Source organism: Grampus griseus (assembly GCF_964374135.1).
Source record: "Grampus griseus genome assembly, chromosome: 19".
NCBI classification, from domain to species: domain Eukaryota; kingdom Metazoa; phylum Chordata; class Mammalia; order Artiodactyla; family Delphinidae; genus Grampus; species Grampus griseus.
In genome coordinates this window covers 17,052,226-17,065,013 of record NC_139013.1, presented here as the reverse complement: position 1 = coordinate 17,065,013, position 12,788 = coordinate 17,052,226, and the positions used below count along the sequence as shown (strand labels likewise).

General features: G+C 58.0%; 1 protein-coding gene across 2 annotated transcripts in view; it reads left to right on the top strand.

The window, feature by feature from the left end:
• CHST8 (carbohydrate sulfotransferase 8) overlaps positions 1-10,549 on the top strand; it is a gene marked incomplete at both ends in the record, with an annotated part of 65,339 nt that extends 54,790 nt beyond the window's left edge. The window contains 2 exons of one of the 2 annotated variants that reach the window (XM_082677010.1): positions 8,854-8,891; positions 9,467-10,549. In XM_082677010.1, the coding sequence (XP_082533136.1) occupies positions 8,854-8,891; positions 9,467-10,549 (1,121 nt within the window). Of the gene's footprint in view, positions 1-8,853; positions 8,892-9,442 lie in introns of both variants that reach the window. The other variant, XM_082677009.1, reaches the window with a different exon arrangement.
• Between the last annotated feature and the right edge of the window lie 2,239 nt (positions 10,550-12,788).

Sequence of the window (12,788 nt, the reverse complement as noted above, 5' to 3'; positions counted from 1 at the left end):
CAGACTCAGTGAGGATCTGCCCCCCTTCGCAGGAAATGCCACCAGCACACCCCTACTGCTGAAGCCAGAAGCCAGGGTCCCTGACTCTGCTCCCAGTCAGCCCCCAGGTCCCGCTGATCCAGGGGCCCACTGGTACCAGTCCACAAGGGCCCAGCTCCACAGTTACATCAGCAGCTTGGAATCTGCCACGGTAGGAGTATTTACACGCGGGAAATCAGCAAACACTACAAGTTAGGCTCCTCCCCCACCCGCCACCCACGGAGCCAGTTGTTAAACATTTACCAGCACACCTCCTACTGCTGACTGTTCCTCCTGAAATACTCTTCGCACGTTTCCCCACTTTCTACCGTCATCACCTGGGGCCAGGCCTCAGACATGTCCTGCCCGGACAACGGCAACACGCACGGACCAGCCTTTCTGCTCTGTCTTCAGCTCTTCATCTCAGAATCACTCAAATTCAAAATAACTCGCAGCTTAAAGCCCTTCTAGGCTCCCCTTCGGGCCTTAGGAGAGAAGTTAAGGATCTGCTACCTTTGCTGGGACCAGACGGCCCCTTCCTTGCTGGGCCTCCCTGCAGCCACCATGGTCCTGCCATTTCTGGACACCCTTCAGTCTCTGCCTCTCTGCATCCCATGAGCCCTGCTGTCATGGTCAAGGCCATCGACCTCTGCCAGGAATGCCCTCATCACTTTCAGGTGTCAATTGATTGTCACCACCTAAGGGAGAGCTCACCTGATGCCCTGGACTCGCTGGTGTCCCCCACCACTTGCTGCCCGCCACGTCCTCCGTGACTGCCATCACACGTGGAACCACTGTTCAGCGCCTCACCTCCTGTGAACGCCATGAGGGCAGGGCCACGACTGTCCCGTTCACGGCCAAGATGCCGTCACTGGCGCCTAAGACACTGCCGGGCACATACAGTGCTCAGTCAGCGTGGAGTGAATGGCCAGACCGTGGTGGCCTGCGTGACTGTGTTCTGCCACCAGCTCCCACGCCGCAGGTGCCGCCGGGGGCACCGTGACTTTGCCGGCGAGTGTCACGAGCTTGCTTCTATCTCATCTGCAGCAGCATCCACTAGCTCCCGCTTATCCTGGAAAGGCCTGTGTGTGTTGAAGGAATACATAAAGGGAAGGAAAGGCGTGGCTTGCTCTAAAGCGTGTGCCACGTGCTCTCAGAAACCGTACACGGACATGAACGTGGCCTCCCCGCCCAGCGCAGGCCGCAGCGCACAGCAGGAGGCATGCGTGTGTGCGGCACAGAGATGTGGTGCGAGGCATCCCCTTGGCACACGTGGTGTAGCAGCACGACGTACCAGGTCCTGTTCCATGCAACGTGCATATGTGAGGGCACAGAGCAGTGCATGGCACGTGTGCTGGGGCCACACACCCCCCCTGAACGTGGTGGAGTCACCCCCAGGCTCTGACACAGGAGAGCCTCGAGGTGGGAGCTGGGGACCCCTCCCCTGTGGACAGGCGGGCACACAGAGGATGCTCAGAGACACCCCCCACCCAACCAAGTGATGGGCAGAGGGGTAGGGGTGGAACGGCAGGACAGCTGTCGGCTTTGCAGACCCTCTAACTGGCTGGCTGGTTGACTGACGGGCAGCTCCAGGGCCCCACTCTGACAGCTCCAAGGGGATTCACAGCCAAGGCTGAGCGGACAAGGAGCTACCCAGTTGAAATGCGGATCCTAATCTCAGAGGCGAGGGAATGGAATCGCTAACCAAAACAAGTAGCGGTCCAAGCTGTCAGGTGCCCATCAGCCCAAGACGGGAAGATTACCGCTTCCCTCCCCGGCAGACAGGTCCCAGAGGTCCTGCGATCGTGCGGGAGCTGGGCTCAGGGAAACTCAGCCGGGGCGAAGGTATCCATTTGATGGGGATACCAGGGGCCGGTGGCTTCTATCCTGCGTGCGCTCTCTATGCCCACCACTGTGCACCGTTTCATTTACACATCTGTGGAACTGGGAGATGGGTATTTTTATCCCATCTTCCTGGTGAGGAGACTAAAGTTTAGTGAGGTTAAGGTCACACGGCAGTGTTCTCATTTTCTCTTTTCCTTCTTTTTAAATATGCTGACCCCTTGTTAAAAGCTATGACTCAGTGGCGTCTCTAGGTTAAGGGAGAGGAAGCCCTTGCTCTGGTCTGGGGCCGAAGGTGACCCCACTGTGAGTTTGGTTGTCTCAGAGCAACTTGAAGAAGTTCTCCCCACTCCCCAGAGGCTGAGGCAAGAGGACAGAGCCCTGCAGGGCCACCTGCTGTCCCGCCCAGGAGCATGTGTGGCCTGACCCCCACCTTTCCCCAAGGTCCACACTGACTACAGAGCCACCTTTTGGTTCCAGGAGCAGCCAGCACCTTCGTCTGGGGCCCCCAGCTGCCTGGAGCCCCATTTGCCTGCCCTGGGCCCTGGGGGCAGCAGAGGTGGCATGGCTGTGAGCTGAGTCCCTAGCAGAGAATCTAATGAGTTGAATTTTCCAGTGAACACAAGTGAGGATTTAAGGCCCTTTGGTGAGGCTTCTTCCATCTGAGTTCTGTGCCTTGAGTCCAGGCTGCCCTCTAATTGCTGAGTTTTGCATCAAATCTGCATAAATTAACAATCTGCCCAGATGAAGGGAGCAGCTCACAATGAGGCAGACAGAGGCCGAGGGGGCGGTCAGGAGGGCTTGCCCCTCAAAAGGGCAGAGCCTGAGCTGGTGGGAGAAGAGCCGGAGGAGATACAGCCACTGCGAGGACCCAGGAGCAGGCCCTGGCCAGGTGCCCCCCAGGTGGCAATGGGAGGGAGCCAGCTGGGCGTGTCTTAGTTCCGACCACACAGACCCCACACAGCCGGGCTGGGCTGGACAAACCCTCGGCCGGCGCAGCTCCTGTCTGCAACCGGCTACCCGGCTAGCACCTGCCACCCAGACACACAGACGCTTCCCAGGCTACCAGGCCGAGCCGGAGAAGCTCAGCGGGGCGTTGGTGGCCTCCAGCCGGAACCCTGGGCTGCAGAGAGAAGCCCGACACCCGTCCCCCCTCCAGGGCCAGCTCTCAGTCCAGGCAGCCTTGGCTTTCTCACAAGCGTTTACTGAGCTCCTGCTGCGTGCCAGGCCTTGTGCCAGACTCTGTCTGACACAGTTTCTGCCCCAAGAACACGGAGAACTAACACAGTCCTTCATTACTAATTGGACCACCCAAACCAGCAAGGGAAGTGTTTTCTCACCTCCTCCAGGTTTTCCCTGCCCAGTGCTCTGAAAGCCCTCTGAAGTCGCTTCCCCCGTGTTAGGAACTGAATTGTGTCCCCCCCCCCAAAAAAAGGTTGAAGTCTCAGCCTCTAGTACCTGTGCATGTGACCATATTATAGGCTCTTTGCAGATGTCATCAAGATGCGGTCATTAGGGTGGGCCCTAATGCAAAACGACCACAGGAGAAGGGACAGGTACGTAAGACAGCCGTGTGAGGACAGAGGCAGAGGTTGGATCTCAATTGCCACAGCCAAGGAGCATCTGGGGCAGCCAGAAGCTAGACGAGGCAAGGAAGGATCCTCCCCTTGAGGCTCCAGAGGGAGCAGGGCCCTGCTGACGCCTTCATTTCAGACATCTGGCCTCCAGAACTGTGAGAGAATGCATTTTTGTTATTTTTACACCAGCCCGTTTTGTGGTACTGTTACAGCAGCCCTAGGAAACTGCTACGCCCTCTGTGAGGGTTAAGTTTATATGTCAGCTTGACTAGGCTGTGGTGCCCAGATGTGTGGTCAAGCACCAGTCTAGATGTTACTGTGAAGGTATTTCTTAGCTTACCTTTATTTTTACCTTTATTTTTTGATGTTTACCTTTATTTTTTATTTTTTGATGTTTTATTTTTTGATTTTTTAATTTTTTTAAAAGGCTTTATTGAATTTTTGTTACAATATTGCTTCTGTTTTATGTTTTTGGTTTCTTGGCCCCGAGGCGTGTGGGATCTTAGCTCCCCCACCAGGGATCGAACCCGCCCCGCCCCCTGCGTCGGAAGGTGAAATCTTTAACCACCGGACCGCCAGGGAAGTCCCTAGATATGATTACCTTTGAATCAATAGACTTTGAATAAAGAGATTACCCTCCATAATGTGGGTGGGCCTCATCCAATCAGCTGAAGGCCTTAGGAGAAAAGAAGGAAAGAATTCCGCCTCCAGACGGCCCTCAGACCCGAGCTGCACCATCAGTTCTTCCCTGGGTCTCTAGGCCGTGGCCTGCCCTGCAGATTTCACCCATCCTCCACAACTACAAGAGCCAATCGCTTAAACTAAACCCTCCTCCACATACATATATCCTGTTGGTGGTTTCTCTGGGGGACCCTCATTCAGAAACCTTTCAGGCTCCCTGCAGAGTGTGGCCTCGCAGCTCCCTCGGGGTCTCTCCCCTGACCCGAGCAACCAGCACATGCACCCTGGCTGCCGTTTCTCCTGCCAGCATCCCAGTCTCACACCTTGTAGCTCATCACCGCTTGCGTGAGGTCCTGCACACTGGCCAGCCAGGCAGGGCTGCCCCAGGGCGTGAAGGCCTTTCTCCCAGTACACGTGGTAGGTACAGGATCAACTTCTTTCTAATTGGGATGTGGAAACAGCAGAGCAGGGCAACGGTGTTCATCGCACCAGACGCAGCTGCCAGGGAGTCTGGGGTGGGACCGATGCTTGGATGCAGGATCTCGCATGTGGGGCACCCAGGGTGCAGTGGGGGACTTGCCTTTGGTGTCTCTCCTGGCTCCGCCCAGCCTGAAACCCCTGGAGTCTCCTGGCCTGATGGGCAGCATAAGTGGACATGTGGGTGGACAGCACAGATCGGTGTGGGGATGTCCATCATGCAGACTCAGCCGCCGGAAGAGCCAGGCTGTGGAAAAAGGAACCAAGGAAACCCAGCTCAGTGCAGGAAACTCTGGAGAATCCAAGGACCACGAGTCTGAAACTCCGGACAGGCAGGGACTTTGCACTTGCACTCATAGCTGGGGCCCCGCCTGGCCCCTCCAGTTCTCTCCCATCTCTGTCCCTGTTTGTGGGTCTGACTCCTTCAGGACAGCCATGGCTTCCCCAAGGCTGCGGCGTTTAGAGTGGCAGGACCCTCTCCCCACTGCCCATCAGGGCCTAGGGCTGGAATTTGAGCAGCTAGAATAGCAGTCACTCTCCTCAAATGACCGACCTGGGGCCAGGGGCTCAAGGGCTCAGGAGGCAGCCCTTTCTAGGCACTTGAGTCCTATTTTGACCCACGTCAGTGTCACTTGTCTACACAGCCAGACCGAAAGGCTGGTCCCCGGCCCCCACCCCCAGTGGGTCCTGGGCATCCAGGATTGGGACTTCTGAACTGAGCACAGCACGTCTCCCTCCTGTGATTCAGAGAGGAGTGGTGGGCTAGGGACCGTCCTCCCCAACAGCCCACATGCCAGTGACCCCCCCCCTCCCCAGCTCTGCTGCAGACCCAGGCTGCATGGCCTAATTATAGGGCTGGCCTCTCACTCTCATCCGTCTCTGCATCCCCTTGGCAGGCAGCCAGGAAGCTGCTTCAGCCAAACGCTCAGAAGAAAACCTTCAGCCAATGAAGGGCTCGCAGTGTGGAGGGCGCTTGGCAGCCCCAATAGCTCACACCTTGTTTACTCCCACCGATGCTCACTGCCATCATACTGCATGTGTTTCCACCACTCTGCCAATCTCCTCTGTCCAGAAAGAGAAAGTGGTCGTTTATTTCTTTCCGTACAGGGGGATAGGGCTCCCTTACAGGTTATTAATGTTATGCTGAAGGGAGAGGACAGGTGACTCAGACTCTGAAAGCAGAGGGTGTACATGACTGGCGTTGGGGGTTCCTGTCGCAGGGTAGGCGTGAGGGAGACAGGCGAGGTGAGACGCAGCACGGTGACATTGGATGGAAGAGAAGGCTGGGGGGCATGGCTTTTATCTACCTCTTAGACTTATTTGGGGGCTGGGCATGTGGTGCTGTGTTGAGGCCAAGTCCCCCGTGGCACGGGTTCCGGGGGCTCCTGGTGACAATACCTTCCTGGTGGTGCAGCAGAGGCAGGGCCCTTCCCGGGCTGCTCCCTGGAGCTGTCCAGGGTCCTGAGTGCAGCTCTCTAGGGAATGCGCAGGCCCCAGGCTCAAGATGCCCAAGGCTCCTCCTGGCCGTCACCTGCACAGAGCTGGGGGTGGTCTTTGCTTCAGCCTTTATCTGAACAGGGTGTGAAAGAGCAGCTTCCTCCAAGAAAAAAGTTGGGACACCGGGACCCTGGCCAGCGGGGCCATTTCCGGCCATTTCTGTTACATTTCCTTCCTTAAGTTTCTTTATTCCAAAGTGGCCATGTGGGATAGGCTCATGGTCTGCAAACAAGTTGCCATAAGTTTAAGGGTCACGAACATGCAACCTGTGGCCAACTCAGGCTCCACATAAGATCTGTTGTTGGGTTTTCCACAAGATGATTGTTTTTTTCAAAGGGGACAGTTGCAACCAGGTTGACTTTGTTGGACAAAAGCGGCCAATAGCTCAGGAGACTCACCCAGCCCTGGGCTCTGTCCAGCAAGGACTTTCTCTCCAGGCTGTGCTCAGAGCTCTGGCCTGGCCTGCCTTGGAACCCCTTCGGGCTCAGAGCCCTCCTGTCCGGTCTGCACAGATGAAAATGGGTCAGACCTCACAGCCCACCACCCTCCAGGCTGTGGGGACAGAGCTGATGGGAGGTCGCAGCCGTCGGGGCTGTGACTCTGTGAGCACATCCTCATCTGACTTCACCTGCTGACAAGATGCCTTTTGTAAGCGGCTCCTCCACCCCGTTCTCGGCCAAATCTGGCACGACTCATTTGCTCCAGAAAAGGAAAATAAATAAGCAGCATAGCACCTTGACAAGTTGACAGGATTGACAAGCAGAGTAAATTCCTGTGTCTGAGGCTCTGAGGAGGAAAGGTGATTTAGCAGAGCCAGCTGCCATCAGAAAATAATTAAGGAAACCCGACAGCGTGAAGGAAAACTGAGTGTGCAGAGGGTCCCTTCTGGTGAAGGGATCTGTGATCATTGGCCGCAAGAGGGAACTTGCCCGTATCAGAGGGAAATGAGCCCAGAAAGCTCATGCTGGGGACTGCCACCTGAAGAGATGTGGAAGGATGCGGGGACGGGGGGGCAGCAGAGGGAAGGAGGCTCTGGGCTGAGACGGGGACCCTTTGAGGGGCTTAATTCTAAGAGGCTCCTGCCTCAAGGTCAGGCACCCGCTGCTGACACCCCAGCCCCTGAGGGGTGCAGCCAGTTCTACAGGGAGCTTCCCCCTCTCCATGGAAGAGTCTGGAAGGCCTGTTTCAGGGCTCAGCCACATGCACACACACATAATGCACATAAGCTGGGGGATGCCCGGGAAGGTGTGGACACTCTGCCCTTTGCCCAGGGAAGGGTCATCCTCTGGGAAAAGAGGTCAAAGACTAGTATTGCAGAGAAGAAAGATGCAACGTAAGTTGTGCCTTCACCTCCACCTATCATGGGACTCGGAAAAGGTCCAGCCAGGCTCAGGGAATTTAGGTTTTCCAGCCCAGGGGTGACCTCACGTTCCCCCACTCTCACTTGCAGATGAATGAAGGAGAATTGTGGGCATATCCTCAGATTGACCAGTATAAGGCCAGGGGCACAGCAGTGGCTGAACCTGTAAAAATGGATCTCACAAGGAATCAGCGGAGTCCCTGGGTCAGGGACAGAGGACTGGGATGTCCCCTCGTCAGCTGGGCTCCAGCCACTGGACCTCTGCCGTGTACACAGAGACAGCAGGGGGAGAGCCTTCAGAACAATCCCCACCCCCAGCAGCAGGCAGAGCTCAGGCAGGCGTCCCACCGCGCCAGCTGGAAGTTGGAACTTTCCGCTTGTTTAAAGGACGCCCAGTGCTGACTGTGACTGTGGCTTTTGGCAACGCCTCAGAGCAGAAATGTCCACTCGCCTGGCACAGGGGCAGGAAGAACCCCGACGCCTCAGAGGCCAGGCTGGGATGGGAAAGGAAGCCAAGACTCCTGAATAGGCTCCCCCAGAGGAAATCCTCTCGTCCTCCGAGGACCTCCCCTGAAAAGGACCAAACTGGGACCAAACAGACCCAAGCAAAACTCGACTCCCCAGAGCTTATCCTGAGTGATAAGCGCAGGCAAAGCACCTCCTTGGTGGGCAGCGCGAACAGTCTGGAGCGTGGCCAGTGATGCGCTGATCTCTCTCCATTCTCCCCCTAGTCGCCAATAAAGGCTCACCAGGCAGTCAGTCCCTGTGCGGGCCTCTCTTCAGCCCTTTGGAGATGAAGCCAGCTCAGCCAGGAGCCCCAAGACCAGCTGAGATGGCCCAAACCGCAAAGCAGATGCCGAGGTGAAGGAACTTTCTGGAGCCAGTGGGGAGGCCCAAGGCGGAGGGGAAAGTGTGTTCCACTCCCAGGCCTGTGTGCCAAGGTATGGGTACAAGTGTGTCATCTTCAGGCACAGAAAGGCTAGAGCTAGGACAGGGTATAAGGAGAAGATGGACAGATCTTCCCGGAGGGCGCTTCCCCATGACTTAATGAAAGTGTGAGGTGGGGGCAGGCTGTGAGGTCCTGGGTGCTCCACTGGGCAGGTATGCGGGCACCCTTGGGCAGGGCGCCTCTGGACCCTCGTGATGGTCACATCAGGAGGTGGGACACCCAGCAGTGAGCGTCAGCTGGGAGCCAGTGGGACCAAGTCTCTGCTGCACTCCCACTCGCTGCATGGGTATGAGAGGCGAGGGGCACTTGCACCGTGCCATGCCTCTCCTCCCGTCCCCCCGAACTGCCTTTTCCAGCCCGGGCACCCACAGTCAAGAGCCTGTAAGCAGGTGGTCCCTGTGGACCACGTGATACTTCCACTGCTAACACTGTCCTCTCTGTTTGCTTTTCAGGAATAAAGTTCAACATCAAGCCACAGGAGCCCCACAGCGTGAGTTCTGAGAGTCTGATGAATCTCATGGGCAACCTGGGGGAAGCTGGGGAGGGCAGGGAAGAAAGCTCAGAGCTCACAGTAAACCCATTCTTGGAAAGAAAAATGTGTCCTGTCCTTCCCAGGAGCCTTGGGAACAAAGCCTGGGACCTTGGCCCCATGAATTTCCCTTTCCCTTTGGATGGCGGCCTTGGCCTGTGCTGATAGAAGCATTACCTCTGAGCCTGGCTCCCCCGGGCCACCGGCTCCCCCTGCCCCTCGTCACCAGGAGGCTATTCCTGGGAGACCTGCGCCATCTTGTGGCCTAAATGACACTTGCACCTCACGCCACGGCCTCTTGAGGGGAGAGGGGATTGTGGGGGCTGTTATGGGGGCTCAGACCAAAGGGGTCGCGTCCTGCAGGGCCAGCCTGTCCCCCTCTCCCTCACCTGGGAAAAAACTCAGTCTACAGAGGGGTCAGGGACCCCGGCCGTGGCGAGGGCCTGACCTGTGTGACCCCCAGTGCCCAGCTGACCTGTCCACCCCGCTAACCAGTTCTCTTCTTGCCCCAGGACCTCCCATCAGGCAGTTCCCAGGATGGTGACTTTAAGGCACCCACAGAGAGTGTCACCCGAGACTTGTCCAGCCGGGCCCCGAGGGGCCTGAACCTACAGGTGTCCCAGCAGCCTCAAGCCCACCTAAACGTGGGGGCCCGTCTGCGACCCCGGCAGCGCCGCCGGCGACTGCTTATCAAGAAAATGCCAGCTGCGGCGGCCATCCCGGCCAACAGCTCGGCTGGTACGTTCGTCCGGCCAGCACCCCGGGCCCTGGACGGCCGTTGGGTCAGCCTGCACCAGAGCCAGCAGGAGCGCAAGCGGGTGATGCGGGAGGCGTGCGCCAAGTACAGGGCGAGCAGCAGCCGCAGGGCGGTCACGCCCCGCCACGTGTCCCGCATCTTCGTGGAGGACCGCCACCGCGTGCTGTACTGCGAGGTGCCCAAGGCGGGCTGCTCCAACTGGAAGCGGGTACTCATGGTGCTGGCCGGGCTGGCCTCGTCCACCACCGACATCCAGCACAACACCGTCCACTACGGCAGCGCCCTCAGGCGGCTGGACACCTTCGACCGCCAGGGCATCCTTCACCGCCTCAGCACTTACACCAAGATGCTCTTTGTCCGCGAGCCCTTCGAGAGGCTGGTCTCTGCCTTCCGCGACAAGTTTGAGCACCCCAATAGCTACTATCACCCCGTCTTCGGCAAGGCCATCCTGGCCCGATACCGGGCCAACGCCTCTCGGGAGGCCCTGCGGACGGGCTCCGGCGTGCGGTTCCCCGAGTTCATCCAGTACCTACTGGACGTGCACCGGCCCGTGGGGATGGACATCCACTGGGACCACGTCAGCCGGCTGTGCAGCCCCTGCCTCATCGACTATGACTTTGTGGGCAAGTTTGAGAGCATGGAGGACGACGCCGACTTCTTCCTGAGCCTCGTCCATGCGCCGCGGAACCTGACCTTCCCGCGGTTCAAGGACCGGCACTCGCAGGAGGCGCGGACCACCGCACAGATCGCACACCAGTACTTCGCCCAGCTCTCGACCCCGCAGCGGCAGCGCACCTACGACTTCTACTACATGGACTACCTGATGTTCAACTACTCCAAGCCCTTCGCAGACCTGTACTGAGGGGCGGGGCCAACCGGCCGTGGGCGGCCCGGTGCCACCCACTCACATGTCCGCAGGGGCATCCCACGCTCCGTGGGTTCTCACCTGGGAGCTGAGATGTACCCAGAGCAACAGGGCTCTGAGGAGCCATGCCTGCTGGGTGGTGCAGGCCCTTCAGGGGGCCACAGAGACCCAGGCCTTGGATGGGGACCCTGGCCTCTGTCCCATACCCACTTCCATACTCCTCAAATAAGGAAGATGCTGGGGGGTGAGCTGGACACCCCAAGAGTCCCAGCTGCCCATACCCAGCTCTACCGTCAGGATGACCAGGGAAGTCTGAGGCCCAGAGGATGAAGGCCCCGGCTGTAAGGGATTTCCCGCATCCCTTAGCCATTGCCTTGTACCAAACCACAGGGTTTGCAGCTTTTCTAAGACCCGGGGGGAGGTTCCCTTGGAATGAGGTTCCAAATAAAGCACATGGTTTCCAGAGCAGCCGTGTCCGTACTCTGTGCGTTGGTGTGGAAACACAGGGGCCCTTCCCCGTACTTTCTGGGGCTCCTTCTCTCTCCTGAGGACAGCCTGAGCCCCGCGCCTGCAGACCCCAGCCAGGCAAGCCCAGGGCACAAGCAGAAGGAGCAGAGCACCCAGCAGCTCACTTTCAGGATGCCAGCAGCATCTCGCCTCGGGCTCCCGAGGCCAGGTCTCTGTCAGTAGGGTCCTCCCGTCTGGGTACCGGCACATTCATCCCCAAAGAAGATAGACCTGTCCCCGTGGAGGACCATCAAGGTCCCTTTTTGTCAGTGCACTTTGTGCGGGGCCCTCTGGGGACTGCCAGAGCAGTGACAAGCTCTCTGGGCAAGCTTGCTATTTGGGGGCTGCCCCTGGAGTCAATGGGACACTGCACACGGGTCTCAGGGGGTGTGGCATTTCCAGGCAGGGAGTGATGCCATCCTTGGCTTTCTGAACCCTGGGATAAGCAGGGCTTTGGCCGGAAGATGTCATCTGCAGACCCCCTGACCGGGCCTTGATCCCTGACTGCATTCCCTGACGGAACCACTTCAAAGACACCAGGATTGCCTGCCCACATGTGAACCAGCTCTGCGGGGTGGGGGCGGGGGGGAAGGAGCTGTAGAGGAAACTTCTCCCCCAAAAGCATACATTTTTCACACGCAGAAATGGTCTGAAATTGTCAAAAGGCAGGGTGATTCTCGAAAGGCCTCAGAGAAAGTGTTAGTTGGAGCTTTGAGTTTGGGTATGACTACGGCTGTTTTGGGGTCTTGTTTGTAATAGGAGGTGCTGCCTGGATGTTTCTAGGGGCCTGTTTGTCTGTCTGCCACCGTTGGGTCTCATCTCTCTGTCAGCCTGTCTGCCCGCAGTCTGCCGCATGCCCTCCTGAATCCTTCTGTGGCCTTTCTCTCGCGAGCTGGCTCTCGGTCTGCTCCCACTTGCTAAGGGAGATGCTGCCAGACACAGAGGGCGCTGTGCTCCCCAAGGTGGGACATCCCAGCCAGGTTCACACTAGCATGATTGGCTCCATCTTTCTTTCTGGGCTCTGGAAAGGTATAAAGGCAGAACAAGGGGGTTGAGGCTGCCCACTAGCTGCTCAGGGCCACATGTATCCAAGAACCCTGATCAGGGTGAGGGCTCCGCTCGGGTTCCAGCTGAAAGTGGCCTGGGCCATTGGACAGAAGGAACCCAGAGGGGCAGGGAGGAGGCTGGGGTCAGGGCCTGAGGGATTCACAGGTGTGGAAGGCAGGAAGGCAGATGGTGAGAGGCTCAGGGACGCCTCAACACCTCAGCCAGGGCCAGGTCAATGTGAGAGGAGGCAGGGAGGGGCCTGGCTGACCAGGACCCAGAAACAGCTGCCCCTAGGCTGCGGTGCTCACAAAGCGAGGTGGAATTCCTAATGCAGAAACAGTGCCTCTGGTCAAGGATGCCTTTGGCGAAGACTGTGGCAGTGTCACTGGTCTTCTACTCAGCAAGAAGACACACAGAAGCCCGGCTGGGGCAGCCTGCAGGGCACCTTCACCCACTGCTGCTGCTTGGAGGCGATCAGGATTGCCCAGGGACCATCCTTCCATGGTGTGAATGAGTGTGTGTGTGTGTGTGTGTGTGTGTGTGTGTGTGTGTGTGTGTATCTGAGGGTAGGAAAAGACATCTTGTGTCATATCTCAGAGACAACCAGGCCTGGGTTGGGCAGACATACACACAAACACATCCATCAGAGAGGGGCTTTCCTTCTGGGTGGCGACGGCAGAAG